Below are 23,063 nucleotides of genomic sequence, written 5' to 3'. Positions count from 1 at the left end.
CCTTCTGATCAGCAAGCCCTAGTCTCTGTGCTTTAACCCACAGCGCCATCCGCTTTTGACACAAGCTGATTCCTGAGGGTTAAAAGTGTCCAATACACAGCTCAAATTCACATATGGGTCTAGCATAGCTTTAATACTCTACACCTTAATTAAATCCTGTCACTAGCTTGATCCAGAATGTAGGATGTCTTTGAATTCATAACACTAGATTGACTATGTGCTGTGGGGGGAAAGTACTTCCTTTAGTCTGTCCTAAATCTTACATCTGGGTCTGTAACTGCCCCACATCCGCAACTGACTAAGGATATTTTGGCACCTGAGGTGAACCACAAAATGGTGTCTTCCCCCACCAGGGAAGAAGAATGGAGTGTAGATCTACATCAGGAACAATGTGGGGAGGGTCAAATCAACCATCATGTTGACGGCCTTTCAGCTGATTCCCTGGTGGCCTGCTGGAATGCGGAATTAACCAGGGTTATCAACTATCTGGCTCCGATGCGCCCTCTCTGAGCTCAGACAGCCCCATGGTTTTCTCCAGGGATGTGGGCGATGAACAATCGCTGAGACGACTAGAGCGCCGGTGGTGTAAAACTCATTCTGACACAGGTTTGAGCTCAACGTCGAGCCTACCAAGTGGTGATAGCAATGGCAAAGAGGACCTTCTTCACCACCTCTCTTGCATCAGCAGAAAACAGCAGCAGGAGACTCTTTCAGGTGGCTCACAATTTAACGGAACCACCTTTGCCATCGGGGCCTTGTAAAGACCCCAAGATCTCCTGCAACGATTTTGCAAAGTTTCCCCCCCATATAAAGTCAGTTGGATTCGGAAAGAGGTAGACTCCACCATGGGAGTGGGGCCATGTCTAGAGTCCTGTCTAGTCAAGGGTCAATTTCAATCTGTTACCTCCGAGGATGGGGACAGGCTCCTTGGACGAGTAAAACCAAGGAGCCTGTCCCCATCCTCGGAGGTAACAGATTGAAATTGTGATAGGCATGTTTAATATTTCAATTTTAACCACAATCATGTTCATCATTACCTCATTTCATGTTTAATACGCATGCGTGATAGGCATTGCCAACTCAACTTTGACTCCCACCTTGATCTGTTACATTGTGATTAGTATGCATGTTGGGAACCTGTGTTACAGTACCATGTATCAACTTATGTTCTAGCTTATGAGCTGTATCTTTGTGATTTGCGTATTAGCTGTCCTTCTGTCCAAGGGGGGAAGGCATCTTGCCAAATCATCAGTTTCTTAAAGCAACAGGTTACCATAACTTCTCTATTAGAAGCATATTCAAGGATTTATAGGGGTTCACATCATCACATTCATTAAGGCCCTTTGGGCCACTACCACATAGGGAAGTTTTAAATTTCTTATGTTTTCTCATAAGAAAGGGACCCAGGTGGCGCTGTGGTTAAACCACTGAGCCTAGGGCTTGCTGATCAGAAGGTCGGCGGTTCGAATCCCTGTGATGGGGTGAGCTCCCATTGCTTGGTCCCAGCTCCTGCCAACCTAGCAGTTCGAAAGCACGTCAAAATGCAAGTAGATAAATAGGAACCGCTACAGCGGGAAGGTAAACGGCGTTTCCATGTGCTGCTCTGGTTCGCCAGAAGCAGCTTTGTCATGCTGGCCACATGACCTGGAAGCTGTCTTCGGACAAACGCCGGCTCCCTCGGCCAATAATGCGAGATGAGCGCCGCAACCCCAGAGTCGGTCACGACTGGACCTAATGGTCAGGGGTCCCTTTACCTTTACCTTTATGTTTTCTCATGTTTTTAATATTCTGTTAGGAGCTGCCCAGAGTGGCTGGGTAGAAGTAATAATTTTTTATTATTATATTATAACCTTACTCAATGGTTGACAGAGGTCCACTCTGAATCCCACCAGGCAGGTGCGGAGCCCTAGAGACCCCAGAGAGAAGCCCCTGACATTTGCTCCCTTGGTGGGAAGAGACCAGCAGTGGCTCCTGTTCCCCAAGGGGCAGTATTGTTCCGCCACGGAGGCAGTATTGGGGAGGCTCTTCGGAGGAGGAGGAGGAGGAGCCAGTCTCCAAGGAGTTGTGGCCCTGCAGCAGCGGCAGCCGGCGTCGTGTTCCTCGGAGGCCAGGTCTGCTGCCCCCGTGGCTCTTGCAGCTGCCCGCCTTGCCTCATGGGTGGGCTAGGTCTGCCCACACTTCGTGTCCCACGCGGGTGCGGTTTGGGGACAGAGAATCATACAGTTGGAAGGGACCACGAGGATCATCTAGTCCAACCCCCTGCAATGCAGGAATCTTTTGCCCAACATGGGGCTCAAACCCACAACCCTGAGATTAAGAGTCTCATGCTCTACCAACTGAGCCATCAGGGGTTGCTTAAATTCTTAATTTCTCTACTGCTTTCTAAATGCAGCTCTTTCCTTCCAACCTGGTAAGAGGAGAAGCGGGGTGTATAATGAAAGCAAGAACTATTGCAAATCTATACTCTGTAGATCTCTGTTACCTAGTAACCAGGGAACGCAGTTTCCTCCTCCCCCGGCCACTTCCAATACCTGACATTCATTGGATCAGCGATCATATTTGCCAAACAGCTAGCCAACCAGAGTCGCCTTTATTGACCAGCTTTGTGACGATTGGTTCCCTCTCTTGCCTAGGCTGAAGGCAAGCGGGCGGGCGTTGCCAGCCAAGCTGCCTTTCATTGAGCCACCGACACGCTTGTATGGTAGTGGCCCAATCGGAGTAAGGTTTGGAGTCCCGCCCCACCTGTTGATTGGCTTGTCAGCCTGTACGGAGGTCAGGAAGATGGAGCGAGGCTCTGGAGGAGGCGAAAGGGGATAAAGCCCGGGCGGCAGGTGGGTTCGGCTGCCAGAAAGGATGCAAAACGATAGTAACGGTAGAAATTACCAGTAAATTAGTATTGACTTCATGCTTCGTGTTTAACTTGTTTGTAAATATTTTAACATGCTAATGACGTAAGTGCGTCTGACGAAGTGGGCTTTGGGTAGTATTTATTTGCCACTGAACGTGGGGGTCAGTTTCCGTTGCTTTTAGTGGTCTAGTGCTAGCTGCTTCTCTCCTCGTAATAGTTCTGTTCCATCTGTTCACTGGAAGAATTATGAACTAATTAAGAATTAGTTTCTCAAATTTCATTTCTCCTTCCAGATAGTTTTCATTTCGTGTTATGCCTTTTAGACTGTAGGCCTGAGGGCAGGACTGTGTTTTATCACTGGCATCTGGCCACCAAGCAGAATAAAATACATAATGCTTTCAATAGCTCTCATTATGAAAATGGTGATTAACCTTTTTAAATGGGGGGGGGAGGTGCAGATGGCGAGAGGATGATTTCTTGGCTTTGTGAGGGTGCTTTGCTGTAGCTTTGGGAATTATGGTACCTTCTTTCCTTTCTTTTAGATCTCAAACCAGCCTTGCACTCAACAAAGGAGCGTCCAGGCAAAGGGATGAAGAAGGAGCAAGTGCTGAACTGTCAGTTTTCATTCTGGTACCCTCATTTCAAGAGTCAGACCATCCGCAGGTGAGCGAGAATCCTTTGAGGCAAGGGCTTTCTTGAATGCCTAGGAATGAAGAAGAGGTATTCAACTTCTCCATCCTCTGTCTAGTCATTCAAATGATATCTGTGACCAGTACTTAGAAAAACAATATGCATTTCTTAATGTCAGCCTCCACATAGGTAGAAGTGATGGCCCCACCTCAAGGCTCCCACACAAATAAAGACCTGTTAATTAGGGTTTTGTTTTCTGTTAATGCATTTCCTATGAATATTTTCTCATTCCAAATTCACAGTGCAGATTTGAAAGGGGGTGGGTGGACTGCCACTCATTAGTGACTGTGGAAATTGCTGGCCTCAGCTTGTGATCTCCCATATCACGTTGTTTGTCCATACAAATGTATTGCAGAAAGTAAAAGCTGTTCACTGGGACAACAAATATATTGGTGAATCTCCTTGACCACAAATAGCAAATGGCTGTATTGTCAGCCTGTTAGGAGTTACCAAGTTCAGTGGCTCATGGGACTGGGAACTAGTGACATAAAAACCAAAATATTTGAGACAGTGTTCTTCAAGTTTAAAGACAAAATACTATTGTAATGAGTTTATATGAGTTTTGCTTCTTTAATAAAATCTTTGTACATTTCCCCCTCCCTCACTTCTCTCACTTTTATTTTTTTATTGTTGGATGAAAAAGAGATTTTCTTTCTTTTAAAAAAGTGTGTGTATTAAGATAATATGGTTAATATTATTAAATCACTTTAGTGACAACATCTATATGGAACATAGATAACTGGTATGTTTTATGTCTTCAGTTTTTCATGTTGTCCTAAATTAGGTTTTTTTAATCAATTCAGTATCATACTGCCACTGCCTCAGAATGTAAAAGATTATTTGCTGGATGACGGAACCTTGGTGGTTTCAGGAAGGTAAGAGATTATTTGTACAGTATTTTAAAGATAAATATAAATTATTGCTCTGGCCTTTCACTAACACTCCAAAGAAATGTCCGCAGTTATTTTTCTCTCTCCTGTCTTGTGTGGTGGGCATGGCTTTAAAGTCAGAGTAAATAATAATAATAATAATAATAATAATTTTTTATTTGTACCCCGCCCATCTGGCTGAGTCTCCCCAGCCACTCTGGGCGGCTTCCAGTCGAATATCACAACAATACAGCAATAGCACAATTACAAAAGTCACAAACAATACATAAACCACATCAAAAAATACACAACCGAATAGAAAACAATTTCGACATAAATCAGTATCTAAAACTAAGAATACATCCTTAATACAGTTTAAATAACATAGGTAAAAAATAACAGGAATTTAAACAAAACAAAACAAAATGGAGCCCTCTCTGCCCAGCAGCAGCGGCGGCAACAGTCCTTTATAAAGCCCATCAGGCCCCGCCCTGGGCCAGGTGGTGAGTGGCAGGACTGGGGCCTTCAGGCGCTGAGCAGGGGAGTCCTCCTGGCTGGTAGCAGCAGCAGTTCTTATAGGCCTCAGGCCCCGCCAAGGCCAGGTGGTGAGTGGCAGGACTGGGGCCTTCAGGCGCTGAGCAGGGGAGTCATATGTTTAATCTAGTGTAAAAACAAAGGTAGAATAATGGCTCTCAAAGTAGTCTTTAGCTCTGGCTGCAAGTGTGTCTACAGCATGCAATTAGAAACCATAGATGTGACCTCAATACGTTTATTGAGACCAAAGTTTTAAAAAGTTACTGGTGTGTGTATTGGGTCTGAGGGATGCTTGACCTTTTTTGTTGCCTGCAAGGTCTGTGAATGAAAGTATCCTATCTAAATCTGAAAAGGCATTACAAGTCAAAGGAGTGAATGCATTATGGGACAACTTTTAAGGGTGATGGTAGTGGTTATCTAAAAAGTGTCTTCGTTCTCTTATATAGTGTTCCTGATTTGCAACCCTTTCTATCCATACAAGCAATGCAGCAAATTGACGTTTTTCACATGTTGTTGTTGTTTAGTCGTTTAGTCGTGTCCGACTCTTTGTGACCCCATGGACCATAGCACGCCAGGCACTCCTGTCTTGCACTGCCTCCTGCAGTTTGGTCAAACTCATGTTCGTAGCTTCGAGAACACTGTCCAACCACCTTGTCCTCTGACGTCCCCTTCTCCTAGTGCCCTCAATCTTTCCCAACATCAGGGTCTTTTCCAGGGAGACTTCTCTTCTCATGAGGTGGCCAAAGTATTGGAGCCTCAGCTTCACGATCTGTCCTTCCAGGGAGCACTCAGGGCTGATTTCCTTAAGAATGGATAGGTTTGATCTTCTTGCAGTCCATGGGACTCTCAAGAGTCTCCTCCAGCACCATAATTCAAAAGCATCAATTCTTCGGCGATCAGCCTTCTTTATGGTCCAGCTCTCACTTCCATACATCACTACTGGGAAAGCCATAGCTTTAACTATACGGACCTTTGTCGGCAAGGTGATGTCTCTGCTTTTTAAGATGCTGTCTAGGTTTGTCATTGCTTTTCTCCCAAGAAGCAGGCGTCTTTTAATTTCGTGACTGCTGTCACCATCTGCAGTGATCAAGGAGCCCAAGAAGGTAAAATCTCTCACTGCCTCCATTTCTTCCCCTTCTATTTGCCAGGAGGTGATGGGACCAGTGGCCATGATCTTGGTTTTTTTGATGTTGAGCTTCAGACCATATTTTGCGCTCTCCTCTTTCACCCTCATTAAAAGGTTCTTTAATTCCTCCTCGCTTTCTGCCATCAAGGTTGTGTCATCTGCATATCTGAGGTTGTTGATATTTCTTCCGGCAATCTTAATTCCGGCTTGGGATTCATCTAGTCCAGCCTTTCGCATGATGAATTCTGCATATAAGTTAAATAAGCAGGGAGACAATATACAACCTTGTCGTACTCCTTTCCCAATTTTGAACCACTCAGTTGTTCCATATCCAGTTCTAACTGTAGCTTCTTGTCCCACATAGAGATTTCTCAGGAGACAGATGAGGTGATCAGGCACTCCCATTTCTTTAAGAACTTGCCATAGTTTGCTGTGGTCGACACAGTCAAAGGCTTTTGCATAGTCAATGAAGCAGAAGTAGACGTTTTTCTGGAACTCTCTAGCTTTCTCCATAATCCAGCGCATGTTTGCTATTTGGTCTCTGGTTCCTCTGCCCTTTCGAAATCCAGCTTGCACTTCTGGGAGTTCTCGGTCCACATACTGCCTAAGCCTGCCTTGTAGAATTTTAAGCATAACCTTGCTAGCGTGTGAAATGAGCGCAATTGTGCGGTAGTTGGAGCATTCTTTGGCACTGCCCTTCTTTGGAATTGGGATGTAGACTGATCTTCTCCAATCCTCTGGCCATTGCTGAGTTTTCCAAACTTGCTGGCATATTGGGTGTAGCACCTTAACAGCATCATCTTTTAAAATTTTAAATAGTTCAGCTGGAATATCATCACTTCCACTGGCCTTGTTATTAGCAGTGCTTTCTAAGGCCCATTTGACTTCACTCTCCAAGATGTCTGGCTCAAGGTCAGCAACCACACTACCTGGGGTGTACGAAACCTCCATGTCTTTCTGGTATAATTCCTCTGTGTATTCTTGCCACCTCTTCTTGATGTCTTCTGCTTCTGTTAGGTCCTTACCACTTTTGTCCTTGATTATGGTAATCTTTGTACGAAATGTTCCTTTCATATCTCCAATTTTCTTGAACAGATCTCTGGTTTTCCCCATTCTATTGTTTTCCTCTATTTCTTTGCATTGCTCATTTAAGAAGACCCTCTTGTCTCTCCTTGCTGTTTTTTGGAAATCTGCATTCAGTTTCCTGTATCTTTCCCTATCTCCCTTGCATTTTGCTTGCCTCCTCTCCTCCGCTATTTGTAAGGCCTCGTTGGACAGCCATTTTGCTTTCTTGCATTTCCTTTTCCTTGGGATGGTTTTCGTTGCTGCCTCCTGTATAATGTTACGAGCCTCCATCCATAGTTCTTCAGGCACTCTGTCCACCAAATCTAAATCCTTAAACCTGTTCCTCACTTCCACTGTGTATTCATAAGGGATTTGATTCAGATTGTATCTTACTGGCCCAGTGGTTTTTCCTACTTTCTTCAGTTTAAGCTGGAATTTTGCTATAAGAAGCTGATGATCTGAGTTACAGTCAGCTCCAGGTCTTGTTTTTGCTGATTGTATAGAGCTTCTCCATCTTTGGCTGCAGAGAATATAATCAATCTGATTTCGATGCTGCCCATTTGGTGATATCCATGTGTAGAGTCGTCTCTTGTGTTGTTGGAAGAGAGTGTTTGTGATGACCAGCTTGTTCTCTTGACAGAACTCTATTAGCCTTTGCCCTGCTTCATTTTGAACTCCAAGGCCAAACTTGCCAGTTGTTCCTTTTATCTCTTGATTCCCTACTTTAGCATTCCAATCCCCTGTAATGAGAAGAACATCCTTCTTTGGTGTCATTTCTAGAAGGTGTTGTAGGTCTTCATAGAATTGGTCAATTACACTTTCTTCAGCTCCGGTAGTTGGTGCATAAACTTGGATTACTGTGATGTTAAAAGGTCTGCCTTGGATTCGTATCGAGATCATTCTGTCATTTTTGAGATTGCATCCCATTACAGCTTTTGCCACTCTTTTGTTGACTATGAGGGCCACTCCATTTCTACTACAGAATTCTTGCCCACAGTAGTAGATATGATAGTCACCCGAACTGAATTCGCCCATTCCCTTCCATTTTAGTTCACTGATGCCCAGGATGTCGATATTTATTCTTGTCATCTCATTTTTGACCACATCCAGCTTACCTCCATTCATGGTTCTTACATTCCAGGTTCCTATGCAATATTTTTCTTTACAGCATCGGACTTTCCTTTCGCTTCCAGGCATATCCGCAACTGAGCGTCCTTTCGGCTTTGGCCCAGCCGCTTCATCAGCTCTGAATCTACTTGTACTTGTCCTCCGCTCTTCCTCAGTAGCATGTTTTCACATATACGAACCAAAGATAAAGGAAGGAAGGAAAGAGGGGAGAGAAAGAAGAGTAGGAAATAAGGAAGAGAATAAAGAAGGAAAGAAAAAGAAAGAGGGAGAGAAGACGGAAAGGGAGAAAGAAGGAAGGAAGTAGAGGGAAAGAAAGAATAAGAATGAGGGAGAGGAAGAAAGTTGGGAAGGACGGAAGGAAGGAAGGAAGTAAGGAAGAAAGAAAGAAAGAAAAGAGGGAGCAGGAGGGAGAGAGGAAGGAAAGAGGTGAGAGAAAGAAGAGTAGGAAAGAAGGAATAAAGAAGGAAAGAAAAAGAAAGAGGGAGAGAAGACAGAGATAAAGAAGGAAGGAAGGAGAGGGAAAGAAAGAATAAGAACGAGAGAGCGGAAGAAAGAAAGGGAAGGGGGGTCACCGCCTTGATTCAGTGCTAGAAAAGAGCGCGAAGGGACCCAGGGGCAAAAAGCATTTCCCCGGCCCCAGCTGTTTGTCGCCGCTTTGTTGGCGTGGCGCTTCAGCAGCAAGGTCCCACTGCTGGGTCCTGCTGGCTGGGGCGCTCGGCGGGCCACATGACAAGGTCTGGCGGGCCGGATTTGGCCCCTGGGCCTTGTGTTTGATACCTGTGCATTATACATTTCTAAAGCTCCAGTCACCTTAAGCTAGTGCATTCTACAGAAGTAAAACCTTATCAACTTGTTAGGCTATTTCAAGTTCTGTGTCCTTGTGACTTGAAATTAATAGGTTTCAGTTTTCCTGCTTCTATTCTAGGGAAGATCCGCCAACATGTTCCCAAGATGATGATGATGGGGAAGAGGCAGAGGAAATACAGGTTTGTACAAACTGTGATATTCTCAAGCCCTGTATACTGATATCTCTGTGTCACCCACAGGTACCGTTACCAGCTTATAAGCCAAAGTTTCCCCTTGTACATTTTAAAAGTTGGCTATTGAATTGGAAAACAAATAATATCTTATTCTCTAGCCTGCTTCCCCACCCACTACACACCCAGTCCCTTTTTTGTGCTTTTACTTGCTGTGCAGTGCAAATGAAATTCTTATTTCTATCTTTATGCGGAAACCTGTCTTTCCCATCCACTGTAGGATAGTTTTACGTAGGGGTGCCAACTTGAATAAAATATTGGGGTGGTGGGCAAGTAAGCCCTGCCCTGCATAATCCATCACATGATGTGGTGCATGGACACCATTTGAATGACAAGTCCCATCAACTGGGGGGGGGGCTCAAATATTTTAGGGGGGGCAATGACCCCTCAACCCCTAGGAGTTTGCTACTATGGCTTTGGGATAGCTGCAAACATATTTTTCAGAGACTATGCTATGAGCTGCTCAGGCACACTCCACTAGTTGTCCTTATCATTCATTCATTCATTCATTGTCACCAAAGTTCACAGCGGTGAGGCCTGCAGCAGCAAGAGAAAAGGAATCTTCCAAATAGATAGCTTTGATGAGGTTGATTCCCCCTCATAATGCAGTGAACAGGGAGGTGAGACTGAATGACTCCAAGGTCCCTTCTGCCCATCGATGATCTGAATGGACATAATACAAAAACATGCCCAGATTTCTGTATTTGTTTATTTCAAACTCTTTTCTTTCTTCAGTGGTCTGATGATGAGAATACTACAACACTTACGGTAAGGCCCTTTTTTTCTTTGATTTTTTTTTGTCCCAGCGAATGGTCCGAAGACATTTGAGGCCACCACCTTCCTGAATTTAAGCAGTTCTGGTGCTGATTAGTGCCTGGATGAATGATGACTTGGAAACCACAGCCTTGGGTTTTGTTGCTGAAAAAAGGCGGGATATGAATCTGCGTATTGTACTAATTCAGGCATTGTCTAATCAGATACAGTTGAGCTGCTGGGAAAATATGTATACTGAAGGGTTAATTGTATTTGCCATTAGAACTAACTTTTATCTCACCAGAGTTGCAGCAGAACTCTTTTCATTAGGTTAGAAATTGGAACTAAACTCTACTTGTTCCCAGAAAAGGCAATGGCTTGCATGGTAGTCCATTTAAAACTAAACAAAACTGTAAAAATAAAGGGTGTACAACCTTATTAATCAAATTAAATAGCATTGTATTTAAAGCATAATGATAACTTTGCTTACATACAGTGGTTGAAAGTATATTTTTGAAAAATAACTACTTGGGGTCAAGTTCTGCATTAACAATCAGACCAAATAAGAACTTAAGAAGAGCCTGCTGGATCAGGCCAGTGGCCCAGCTAGTCCAGCATCCTGTTCTCACAGGTGCCAACCAGATGACTGTGGGAAACCTGCAGGCAGGATCCGAGCACAAGAGCAACTCTCCCCTCCTGTAGTTTCCAGCAACTAGGATTCAGAAGCATTGCTTCCTCTGACTGTGTAGGTAGAACCAAACTAGCAGCCATTGATAGTCTTTACCTCCATGAATTTATTCTAGTCACAATCTTGTGTCTTTTCCAGTTCAACTCCCTACCCCCCCACACACACTTATTTTGCTTTAGCTATGAACTGTAATGCAAGCAGTATTTTCTTTTTTAGTATTATTAAAGGTTTTCTTGGTTTACAAAGATATGTGCAATGTCTCTCATAACATTTTTACAAATCAGTTCCATTTGTTGAGACACTGGGAAGAAAAGGGGAAAAGAGGTAGATGGGGGTTGGGTGGGGTTGGGTGACTATGTTTCTATTTTGCTTAATATGTGTGGGGTTTTTTGTCAGTGTCACTTGTGTAGGTTCTCTGCTGTTCACTTGTGTTCCTTTGGTGGTGAGAGATGTTGGGGTTGGCCTAGGATATGGTTGTTCCATTGTGGTTGGCTGTGGTGGTCTTTGTTTCGTGTGTGAGTGGGGTGGATGAGTGTTTTGGGTCAGGTTAACCATATTGATTCATATGCTGTTGGTGGATTTTTGTCATTGTCTTGTTGGGCTGTGTATGTGATAAAGGGGAGCCATATCGGGGTGAAGCTGTCTTCTTCTATTTGTCCCCGTGTCAGTTTCAGCTTATTGGTTAATTTTTCTAGTAAGGCTGTTCCCCATACTATTTGGTACCATTGGTCCATGTTTTCTTCTGACAGGTCTCTCCAGTGTCTGGTTATGGTGTTTCTGGTTGCCGAGAGTAAGTGGCTTATGAGTTCTTTGTGATGCTGGTGGGTATTATTGTCTTGGAAGATGTTTAGCAAGGCCAATTCTGGGGTTATTTCTATTATTTGCTTGGTTATTTTACATATTTCTCTTATGGTTGTTTTCCAGAATAGTTGGATTTTTGGGCACTCCCACCACATGTGGAAATATGTGCCTGTTGAGGTGCACCCTCTCCAGCAATTTGGTGAGGTTCCTGGGCGTATTAGCGCTAGTTTTCTTGGTGTTAGGTACCACCTGTGAGCTTCAGAGTGAGTTCTTTCCTTTTTGCTGATATGGATTTAAAGGGGGGTTCGGACCACATTATGGTCCTTTGAGTGGGGTTAATCTCGTAGCCTATGTCTTCTTCTCATTGTCTTTTGATTGTGTCTAGGGGGCTTGTGGGATTTTGGAGTAGTATTTTATATATTGCAAATACCACCCCTTTGCCGTGTCCCTTTGTCATTAGGAGGAGGGTTTCAAAGGTTGTCAGGGCCTGGTTGCTGCTGATTTTACTGCTGGATTGTTTAAGAGGGCATGTAGTTGGTGTTGTGCTAACCAGGGTATTTGGGAGTCTTCTAGTTTATCTTGTATTTCTTGTGTTTTTTCTTTGTGTTCTATGAATAGTTTGATTTCGATTATTACTATTACTTCCTACATTCTGCATTCTGGGACCATTCTGGGCATTCTGCATTCAGTTATTCCTATTACTTCCTACATTCTGCATAATAATAAATAAATGCTGAAGTGTTTGGGTTGTAGATGATTTCAAAATCAACGAGCTGGGGGGAATCTAGATCAATGAAAACTGAAGGGAAGGGGAAAGTTCTGAAATCTTATTGTTTATCAAACCTGTGCTCTGAAACTAAACAGCGGATGACATTTGTAAATACTGGCTTTAACATGACAACTTCAATGGTAAGTCATTTATCACCGTCTATGAATATCTTCATATTCCCAAAACAATTTATTCCATTTGATGAAGAGAAAGAAAATAAAAAATGCAAGAAAGCCCACAAACATCTCTAAATCTGTTTGACCCAGGACACATTTTGTTTTTCACAAGCGTCTCATTTTGTTGTTGTTCGTCTAGGCACCAGAATTCCCTGAGTTTGCACTTAAAGTTGAAGAAGCAATTGGCTCACTGGGAGGCAGTGTCTTTCCTAAGCTTAACTGGAGTGCTCCAAGGGTGAGAACATGAATTAAATCCTAAATCAGATGATTAATTGATTTTTTTTTAAAAAAGAAAGGATAACTATTTCGTTGAGCTATTTGGGAAGTGAAAAAAATAATTGCACTGAAAAGAGCTAGTGGAGATAGTATAGCAATGCTTAAGAGCAGCTTGGGACAGGGAGGATGGCCAGAGTACGTAATAAAATGGTCTCTCATGCAGCATTTTCTGCTGATGTTTATGTATCGCATTTGAATCCTGTCCTTTACTGAAGAAGCTTAGGGTGGAGCACATGGAGTGATCATGTTTTAATCTTCACAAACGCAGTGAAGTACTCTGGGCTAAAAAATGGTCTCTTATCCAAGGCATGCTAGCATTCCTCAGTGCCAAAGAAGGATCTGAATCCAGATTTCCCACATCCGAATTCAGTATTCTATCCAGACTAGCTTTGATGCCACTGTGGAAGGTTTGGTTACAATGTGCTTAAAATAAAGTTTGTTTTTTAATTTTTAGGATGCTTACTGGATAGCACTGAATAGTTCACTGAAATGCAAATGTCTCAGTGACATCTTCCTACTTTTCAAGAGTTCAGACTTCATTACTCGAGATTTCACTCAACCGTAAGTTTTAAAAAGATGATTAGGTAGAGTTTCAGTGTGTGGTGTGGTGTTGCTGAGTTTTCAGATACCTCCACCTCAACTGTTGCCAGTTCTGAAATCTTGGATCTTTGGCTGAGATTATAGTTCAATTTGTTCTTGTGCATGAGCAGAGATGCTTTGTCAGATTATTCACTAGCCCTATGCTAGAGTTAGCCAATGTGCTTGGATAAGTTGGTCAGTGAACAGTGTACCCCAGCATGCCATTTGTTCACATTAAAATACAGTTTATTTTAGCTATGGCTTTATGCAAAACAGCCCTGCATTTATCAGGGTCCTCGACTATTCATGGGGTTCTACTTGCATTCAAACCATGCAACTTGAGAAGGTCTGGGGTGTTGCCTCCCATATAGGCGGATATTGGGCATAATTCTAGTTACAGGTAGGTAGCCGTGTTGGTCTGAGTCAAAACAAAATAAAAAAATTCCTTCAGTAGCACCTTAAAGACCAACTAAGTTTTTATTTTGGTAGGAGCTGTTTCAGTGTATCTGATGAAGTGTGCATGCACACGAAAGCTCATACCAAAATAAAAACTTAGTTGGTCTTTAAGGTGCTACTGAAGGAATTTTTTTATTTTGATTGGGCATAATGTTCACGCAGGGCTCATTAGGATTGAAAAACAGGATAAACACGTGTCTCTCTTTCAAGATGTGGACATGAATAGTTAAACTACCTCTCAGCAAATGTGCTGAAATTAAAACATCCTTATGTCAAAGAATCAAAACTTGGGATGTGATATTGAGCTCATAAGAGAAGAGAGTGCTCCAGGGCTGAGCAAGCAAAAGTCCATATGGGATGGAATGTTGGACTGTGGGAGCTTAAAGAGTGCCATCAGATTCAGTGGGACTTGCTCTCAGGTAAGTGTGGATAGAATAACAGCCTGAATTTACTCAAATGTAGAACAGAAATTCCTCTGTCCTATCCAGAAAAGGCTTGCACAGTAAGTGCTCCAGACCTTCAGATTAGGGGAGTCAGCACAGTTCTCGACTTTTAGATTTTTTTCTGAAATCTGCTGCACATAGTTCTTAGCTGAAGGTTGAATCCAGTGCTGCATGAACCAAGTTGCACTTGCTCTGTAGGACTTCCCATTATCTCTGCCTGCTCCCAAAATCTGCTCTGGAGCAGTTTTGAAGGTGTGTTGTTGTTGAGGAGTTGAGGGTATGGGGAGGGGAGGGAAACGTTATGCTGCACAAGCAGAAGTTGGCGATGGGAGTGGAACAGCAGCCTTGTACACAGCCCTGAATGCTATTCTCTGTGTCAGGGTCATGCCAATCATAGTCCTCCATAAAGGGCACTATTAAGAGACAGAATGTAGGATGATAGAGGGATTGCTGCACTTAAGAATGAGTATTTCTACTGCAATCTGCAGACTTTACCCTTTCAGTTATGAAAATATAAGCCATTTAAATAATTCATAGGGATTTTTATTTAATTTTCTTTTTTCATGACATTTCCAAATTCGCATGAATATACCTAGTCAGGATCTTAAGTTAACAGCCCTGCTGAACCACAAGACTTTTCTTCATTAATTAAGATATTGATTAAGCTTCAACACCCCTGGCAAGAGAAAATGAGAAATGTTACTGTTGTTCGGAAGGAAAATGCTGAACAAGTGGAAATTGGGTACATTTATATATCCTGTTAATTTGAATTGGCTTATAGATTCATTTTATTTTATTTATTTATTTATCTCTTTTTAAGCAGCACTTAGTCTCTGTTTAGTGACATGGAGAAAGTTCTATAATTTAACTGTTCCAAAGAAACATAATACTAATGGAAAATGTATGATGATTATGTTATACTCCTACCCTGCATAATAAATGACAAGGGCTTTAAAAAAAAAAGAAGTTAGCATTTTCTGAGAATTATTGGACTAGAAATAAGGGAAGACAGAATCTTCTGCCATTGTTACTGAGCTATATTGTCTGGTCTTAAGGGTACATATTCCTGAGTCTGTTAGATACACAGATACACAGCTGTTCGGCAGTGGAATTTGCTACCAAGGAGTGTGGTGGAGTCTCCTTCTTTGGAGGTCTTTAAGCAGACGCTTAACAGGCATATGTCAAGAATGCTTTGGTGGTGTTTCCCGCTTGACAGGGGGTTGGACTGGATGGCCCTTGTGGTCTCTTCCATCTCTATGATTCTATGATCCCACCCATAGAATTGTAAAGTTGGAAGGGACCCCAAGGATCATCTAGTGCAACCCCCTGCAATGCAGGAATCTCAGCTAAAGTGTCCGTGGCGAGTATCAGTTGAGCCTTTACTTACTTAGAAGCCCAACTCCAAGTGCAGTGCAAAACAGTGAAGCCATGCTCTGACCAGATGCCTCTCTTCTATACACAGACACAGGTAATTATAAAGGTTAGTAGCTGTACCCGGCCACACATTCCTGTGGCTCCGTCAGGGCCCCCGTTTCCCAGGACAGGCACATGCCATAACGACACCCCTCCCTCTGTTGCCCCTGGCGTATGACGTCATATTCCTGCCACGTGACATCACCCTCCATCCCATGTGTTTCATTTGTACATAAGACACATATAGGAGGTTTGTAGTGAAAGTAGAGAAGGCCCCCCTGGCCCCTGTTTCACAGTCCCCCAAGGGCGTTCTTGTAAATCCCCCCACCCAGTCCCAACCCATTGAGGGTCCCCGAAAGCCATGGGTCTCATGTACTCTCCATCGCTGTTCCCTCCCCCCGTATAGCTCATGTTCCCGGCGTGGCTCAGCGGTCGAAGGGGTGGGATTTGGGCGTCGGCCTCGGAACAGGAGCTGCCCACTCTCCGTTGGCGGTCCCTCTCCCCCCCTTGCATATGTCATGGTCCCGGTGGGCCAAGGGGCAGGATCCGGCCGTCGCCCGTGGAGCAGGAGTCGCTGTGGTGGGGGTTACAGCATGTTGTGTTACCCCCGCCCTCAGAGAAGGAGCTGCCGGATAGTCGCTCCCAGCAGCCTCCGCTGTCTGATACAAGTAGTATAGCGTCTGTTACGTCAATGCCCAATAGATGGCACTGTGTTGAGTTGTGTTTCCAAAAAACAGAGTTTTAGCTGCCACAGGTGTGACATCTGTCTACGCAAAGTATATGCAAACACTCGCGTATTCGCATGTGATGTTGTGTCCAAATTTCAACGCAATCAGTCAAGCAGTTTCGGAGAAAAGTGGAGACACACAAACATGGACATTTTACATCATTTATAGATCATATATGGATACAGACCATGCTACCTGGAACTGAAATCCAGACCACAAAAGGGGAAAGGATACAGCTCGGCTTTATCCTAATGCAAGTGCACATTCCACAAGGTCTTGGTACAATAACTTTGCCATCCAGGCTCCAGCAACAACAGGGCATCATTGCTAAACAACAATGTCTCACTCTGTCTGGACATTTCAGGTGAAGGGTATGGCCAGCCCTTCTGACCTTTTGACAGGCCCAGGGTGAGGCTTCGTTGATAGAACAGGCAGACCTAATGAGTGTGTGCTAGAACTGACGCATGAGGAAGTGAAGCTACTACAGTGGTACCTCTGGTTAAGAACTTAATTCGTTCTGGAGGTCTGTTCTTATCCTGAAACTGTTCTTAACCTGAGGCACCACTTTAGCTAAAGGGGCCTCCTGCTGCCACCACCGGGCGATTTCTGTTCTCATCCTGAAGCAAAGTTCTTAACCCGAGGTACTATTTCTGGGTTAGTGGAGTCTGTAACCTGAAGCGTCTGCAACCCGAGGGACCACTATACGTTCTGTGAGCCCTTCATGGTCGTATCCATGGCCCCCTGCTAATGTTACCGGTTGTCACGTTCTGTATAATTTGTCTCCTTGCATCACCTCTGCTTCTGCAGGTGTTCATCCCCACACAAACTCTGAACTGTTGACTTCTGGCCACATGGTGTGCGTAAACAGCCTTTGCTGGGCAATGCGTTCCTTTTCCACCAGAAGAGCTTGTGAAGAGCTTGGCCTTCAGCTCCCAGGCCCTGTATTTAGGCCTCTGTTGATCCCACAGGCAAGGATTCATAGGGGAATGCAAGAGCTTAAAGCAGTTGGTCTGAGATGCTGGTTTGGGGTTCAGGTGTGACACGCCAGTCCTTGTTTCTCTCAGGGTCCACAGCCTGCTCTTCACTAGATGAGGGTCTTGTTTCACTTGGGAGAGGTGAGCAGCCTGTTCAATACTGTATTCATAATTGAGTGAGATAAACTAACATTGTTTTCAACCTCTGGCTATCCTCTGCTCAGAAAAAAGTTCTGATGGTTGACCATCCTCAAACCGTTTTAAATGTTTCCCAGGTAACTTATAAACAAACAAACAAACAAACAAAACTTTCGTATTAAGAGGCTCAGAGTTTGCTTTGACAAAGACATTGGTTCAAACAATCCAGAACTGTTCTGAGAATTAGCATCTTGGATAACTGAGGGAACTTGCATTCAACTGTGAAGAGAAAAAGTATTTCCCAGTAGGTTTCTCTGTAGCTTGTTTTGCCTGGAGGGGTTTTGGGGTGCCCAGCAGACATACTAAAGCTGGGTATGGATGGACTGCACATCTGCTAAACATCCAAAAGGGGGCAATGTTTAGCTGAAACAGAACATTGTTTGTCCTAATGTTCTGAGGATTTCAGCAGATTTGACAAACTTTGTTTTCCTTGGAGAACAGCTTATGGTGGGTGATTCAAATTTAGTTTCATCATCTTTGGATTTTTTTTGGGGGGGTTACCATTTTTTTTGCTATTCCCAGGGTGTCTGGAAGCATATAATGCAGCAACCTTGATGATGCTGTGCGGATCTCAGCCAGGTACCCGGTGTCTGGATGGGAGGCCAGCCACTTGAGACCCCAAATTTATTTATGTCTTCAGTGGAGGTTTTGGAGCAGAGGTTGGCTGACAATCTGTGTTGGATGCTTTAGTTCAGAGGTCGGCAACCTAGAATCATAGAATCATAGAGTTGGAAGAGACCACAAGGGCCATCCAGTCCAACCCCCTGCCAAGCAGGAAACACCATCAAAGCATTCTTGACATATGGCTGTCAAGCCTCTGCTTAAAGACCTCCAAAGACGGAGACTCCACCACACTCCTTGGTAGCAAATTCCACTGCCGAACAGCTCTTACTGTCAGGAAGTTCTTCCTAATGTTTAGGTGGAATCTTCTTTCTTGAAGTTTGAAGGCCCATGGGGCGGAAGCAGCCCATGAGGGTCGCTTAACTGGCCCATGAGCTGCCCCCAAACCGAGCTTCCCACTTGGCAAGTCCCCGGGTGTTGCGCTAAACCGGCGCAGTGCAGCGCATGGACTCTCTTCCGCGGCTCCGGAAATTGCTTCTGCGCATGCCAAGACGCCGGGAATTGCTTCTGCGCAGGATGCGATTTCTGGCATCAGGGCATGCTCGGACACGATTTCCGGTGTCGCGCTGCGTCAGCCTGGCCCGTGGAGGATGTGATCCAGCCCATGCCTGGTAAGCCTTGCCGACCCCTGCTTTAGTTGAAGTTCCTGCATGGTGGGGGGGGGGGCGGACTAGGAGGCCCTCAGGATCCCTTCCAACTCTAAGATTCTATGATTCTATTTGCAGAACAGAGAAGTGATGATTATGCTGATATTTTTCAAACATAGTATTGTCAATGAAAAAAAGAGTTTGAGATGGAGTTGTTTTATTTTCTACATGTTAGCAGAGGCATCTATAGCTTGTAGCTATCCCAAGACCCCAATCCATGTTCTGCACTAAACTAGTATTCTGTGTATATCATCAGTCTGTGCTGTTCACTAATACTTAGAACTGGCATTTAAGGGTTGCATCCCAAGCTTTCCATGTGTTTGCAGAACAGGCTTCTAATGTGCATGGATGGAAGTCTATAATCACACAATGTTGGATTCCGCCCTAATTTTTTTCTCATGTAATTTATTTTAAGAGTTGACCAGATTTAATGAAGTATTTACAATTACCATAAAGATACAAAGAAAATGCATAATTGTTGGCAGTCACAGAACTTCCTATGTTCCCACTGAGATAATTGCTACTTGCCAGATGTAGGAACAGAATTGAGACCTAAGTAGATTACCAGCTTTCTCAAGAATAATTATTAAGAAAGTAGAGAACCCACAAGAAATAGAAAATAGGATTGTTCAAAAAGATAGAAGGAACAATATAAAGACTGGCTCAAGATAACTTGACCTGGAGTCACTTCAGTTACTTTAAAAGCACAACTTCCTAGTCCTCTGGAACATAGAGATGTTTGAAAAGTTCCTGTGTTTAATGGATGGGTATTTGGTGACTCTCGCAGTGATCTGTATTTCTTTCCTGTGTGAATTTTCAGTATCCTTGTCAGCACATCTCTGCTTCTGTTCTGCGACTGCTCTTTGTTGAACAGTTCTAAGTTATTTCAAACTTCTGAAGTGCCCAACTTGGCATAAAATACTAAAGGGATGCTGCTGCTTGTGAAATATGAATGGGCAGTGTCTGGGAACAAGGGCTGGGCATCTATAGGAACTGACTGAGTAAAATTAATGTAGCTTTCTACTGGATGTCTTGATTCCTCAGCTTTTCAAGCACCTGCCTGATATAATTATGCCTTGAAACAGGCTCTCTTGTTAAAAGCCACAACTCCTGTGTGTTTGGATTAAACACACACAGTGTGCTGTTTAACAGAATTGCAGAGTGTAATCATCTCTTTTGTGTTCTGGGCTTGTGAACTGACAGACTCTCCCAGTATATGTAAAGCTGCATATAATTAAATTGAGCATGTTCCAGTTTGTGTGTGTGGTTATTAATAGTGTTTATTTCTTCCGTGTAACAATTCCTCCATACCCTTCAATACAACATTTAGGTGTTTCAGGGGGATTCCACTCTGTATTTTTTGGCTGGAAGTACCCGATGCAACCCTGGGCTCCTCTGTGAGGAATGTATAATAAACAAACAAACAAACAAACATATAAATAATGCTGCTAAAAGCAAGATGGATTTAGCTCTGTAAATTGCCTCAAATGTTTGTGGTTCTTATTCTCAAAGCAAATTAGTGCACCTGCTTTCCTTTTCCAGATTTATCCATTGTAATGATGATTCTCCTGATCCTAATTTGCAATATGAGGTAAGCGAAAACTGTTTTTCTAGACTGTTGTGTGTGTTCTTACACACAGAGTTTAATAAGACAGCTTAATAGTTGCTTTGAAACTTACCAGAGTTTGTTTTGGACCAGGATTCCTGCACTGAGTGTAATACTAAGCCTGAAATACTTAGTAAAAATGACACTAAACTCTGCTGAGAGAGTTAATCCACATAGCCCTAAACCATGTTTTAGTTATGCAAACATGAGCAAAAGCTTTACCTCCATGTTAGCATTTCCCTCTTAGTTAAAAAGAAAGCAATGTACCTAGGGCTCTTTTAATTAGATTAACGGACGGTGCAAATTTCTTGGTGTTTACCTCAAATGAATTCTTTCTGTTTAGGTAATTGACTCCTGTTGCTTTGGCAGAGTTTGAACTATTTATAAAGGGTTTGTGGGTTGTTTTTTGCAGATGTTTGTTCCTAGAGGGGGGCAGGGAGGGAGTACAGAAAACGCCTCTTGCAAAAATGCTCATTTATGTTGGCCTTGCTATTCATCAGAAAAGCAGCTGCTGGGAGCAATTGGGGTATCACCTTTGGGCCTTGTTTGTGAACTTCCAGCATTATCTGGCTGGCTGTTATTGACCACTGAATGTTGAATTAGATGGACCTTTGGCTGGTCCCTGCAAGTCAAACCTTACCTTCTTAATGGAGGCCAAAGAAATATTTGCATACAGTATTAGTTAAGTGATTCTCACATACAAAGAAATGTGACAAAATTCTCACTTGAGCAGCATTTCAACTACTTGGCTTGTTTGCAGAGATAATTGTGCATACAAAGACAGTCTTCTTGCTTCCAGTGACTAAAATTTCTTAATTACTGACATTGAGAGTGTGCTTTTTTGCTAATTGATAGTTATCAAGATTTTTTTATGATTTTGTTTTTCTGCTATAGCTTGTACTCCGAAAATGGTGTGAATTGATTCCTGGGGCAGAATTCAGATGCTTTGTGAAGGAAAACAAGCTTATAGGTGAGGTGGTGAGTTATGGCTCTTCTCTGCTGTTTTAAAGACTCACGTAATAGGTACCGTTCCGGCGGGAAGGTAAATGGCGCTTCCGTGCGCTGCTCTGGTTCGCCAGAAGCGTCTTTGTCATGCTGGCCACATGACCTGGAAGCTGTATGCCGGGTCCCTCAGCCAATAACGCGATATGGGTGTCATACCTTTTATATGCAATAATATATGGTTTGATCTGGCTACGATTCCTATTTTGTTGGTTGTTGCTGCTCCTAATTGATCATAGTGAGTCACTTGATACATGTGCTGCTTTTCAATAGACGTTGTATTACAGGTAGTTCACAACAAAGTATTACAATGAAACAAGCAAAGATACAAATCAACAATACAGTTGTACCTTGGTTGATGAACGCCTTGCGAATCTAATGTTTTGGCTCCCAAATGCCACAAACCCAGAAGTGAGTGTTCCGGTTTGCGAACGTTCTTTGGAACCCAAACGTCCAACCCAGCTTCCACGGCTTCCAGTTGGCTGCAGGAGCTTCCTGCAGCCAATTGGAAGCCGTGCCTTGGTTTCCAAACATTTTGGAAGTCGAACAGACTTCCGGAACGGATTCTGTTCGACTTCCAAGGTACCACTGTACATCATTTCCCGTAATATCAAATATGGTTATATGATGCTAGTAGAAGATGGTGACAGTTTTAGTCCTGCATTATCTGAGCCATATGAATATGAGTTATGTATGTTTTCGTGTCTATTATTAGTGAGTAAAAGACAGAGTGCTACCTTGTCAAGAGTGTTCATAGAATTGTAGAGTTGGAAGGGACCACAAGCGCCATCTGGTCGACCCCCTACCGTGCAGGAATCTTTCACCCAATGTGGGACTTGAACCCACGACCCTGAGATTAAGAGTCTCCTGCTCTACTGACTGAGCTGTCCACTTCGAGACATTCTGGTAGACTCACTGTAGTTCAGCTTTGCAGTTCAGGCTGTCTAGACTAGGATAGATAACAGTGATTTCCAGGTGACTCATGCAGTTGCTGCAGCAAAGAACTGAATGTTTTCTCTCTGCAACAGGTGTAGCTCTTCATTTCATTTAAATGATTTCCTGGACTGGTTTAGAGCAAGTGCAGCATCCCAATATTTCTCAAGTAAAGAGAGATTGTGTACATCCAAATGTTGGACCACCAGTTCCCATGGACCCCTGCTAGCATGGGCAGGGTGTGGGTAAATGCCAGGATCTGTCCAGGTCTTCTTAGGCCCCTATGCCTGGGCAGGACGTCTGGAACACCTTCAGCATACACCCGGGAATCATGGACTCATAACTGGGCTTTATGAGCACCAAATCAGCAGTGAACAGCAGAAGCATTTGTAGAGGTTTCAAAACATTCCTCATTTATTTCTATTAACTACTGCATATTTACAGATCTGGCTTTGTGAGTGTTACAGCCTCTCACTTAGCCATCTTGTCTACAGAAGATATTAAACTGCACACAGCACACAGCAGAGAGCAGAGTCAGGAATGAAAAACAACAAAGTAACAATTCCTAACTGTTCCCTCCCAACAGCAGATATCACCAGATTTTCAGAATGGGAGGGGTGAAAATGCTCACAACCTCCCCCTTTTCATTCTGACCATTATGAAAATCTAGCACAAAAGCAATTTCTTTACATATATACCAAGT

The 23,063-nt window shown here is 43.4% G+C and overlaps 1 protein-coding gene across 5 annotated transcripts in view; it reads left to right on the top strand.

Annotated features, from left to right (window-relative positions):
• Positions 1-2,725: 2,725 nt before the first annotated feature.
• The window catches only part of CDC123 (cell division cycle 123), a 40,749-nt gene continuing 20,411 nt past the window's right edge, over positions 2,726-23,063 (top strand). For 2 of the 5 annotated variants that reach the window (XM_035128029.2, XM_035128025.2), the window contains exons 1-9: positions 2,761-2,872; positions 3,391-3,511; positions 4,342-4,413; positions 9,186-9,246; positions 10,033-10,065; positions 12,624-12,719; positions 13,215-13,321; positions 20,362-20,410; positions 21,320-21,395. In XM_035128029.2, coding sequence (XP_034983920.1) covers positions 2,854-2,872; positions 3,391-3,511; positions 4,342-4,413; positions 9,186-9,246; positions 10,033-10,065; positions 12,624-12,719; positions 13,215-13,321; positions 20,362-20,410; positions 21,320-21,395 — 634 coding nt within the window. In that variant the 5' untranslated portion in view covers positions 2,761-2,853. Of the gene's footprint in view, positions 2,886-2,932; positions 2,952-3,390; positions 3,512-4,341; positions 4,414-9,185; positions 9,247-10,032; positions 10,066-12,623; positions 12,720-13,214; positions 13,322-20,361; positions 20,411-21,319; positions 21,396-23,063 lie in introns of those variants that run through there. The other 3 variants (XM_035128026.2, XM_035128028.2, XM_060279485.1) reach the window with 3 other exon arrangements.

This window comes from Zootoca vivipara, chromosome 10 (genome assembly GCF_963506605.1).
Source record: "Zootoca vivipara chromosome 10, rZooViv1.1, whole genome shotgun sequence".
NCBI classification, from domain to species: Eukaryota; Metazoa; Chordata; class Lepidosauria; order Squamata; family Lacertidae; genus Zootoca; species Zootoca vivipara.
Note: the sequence above shows the minus strand (reverse complement) of the source record. Positions and strands in the feature narration are given on the sequence as shown.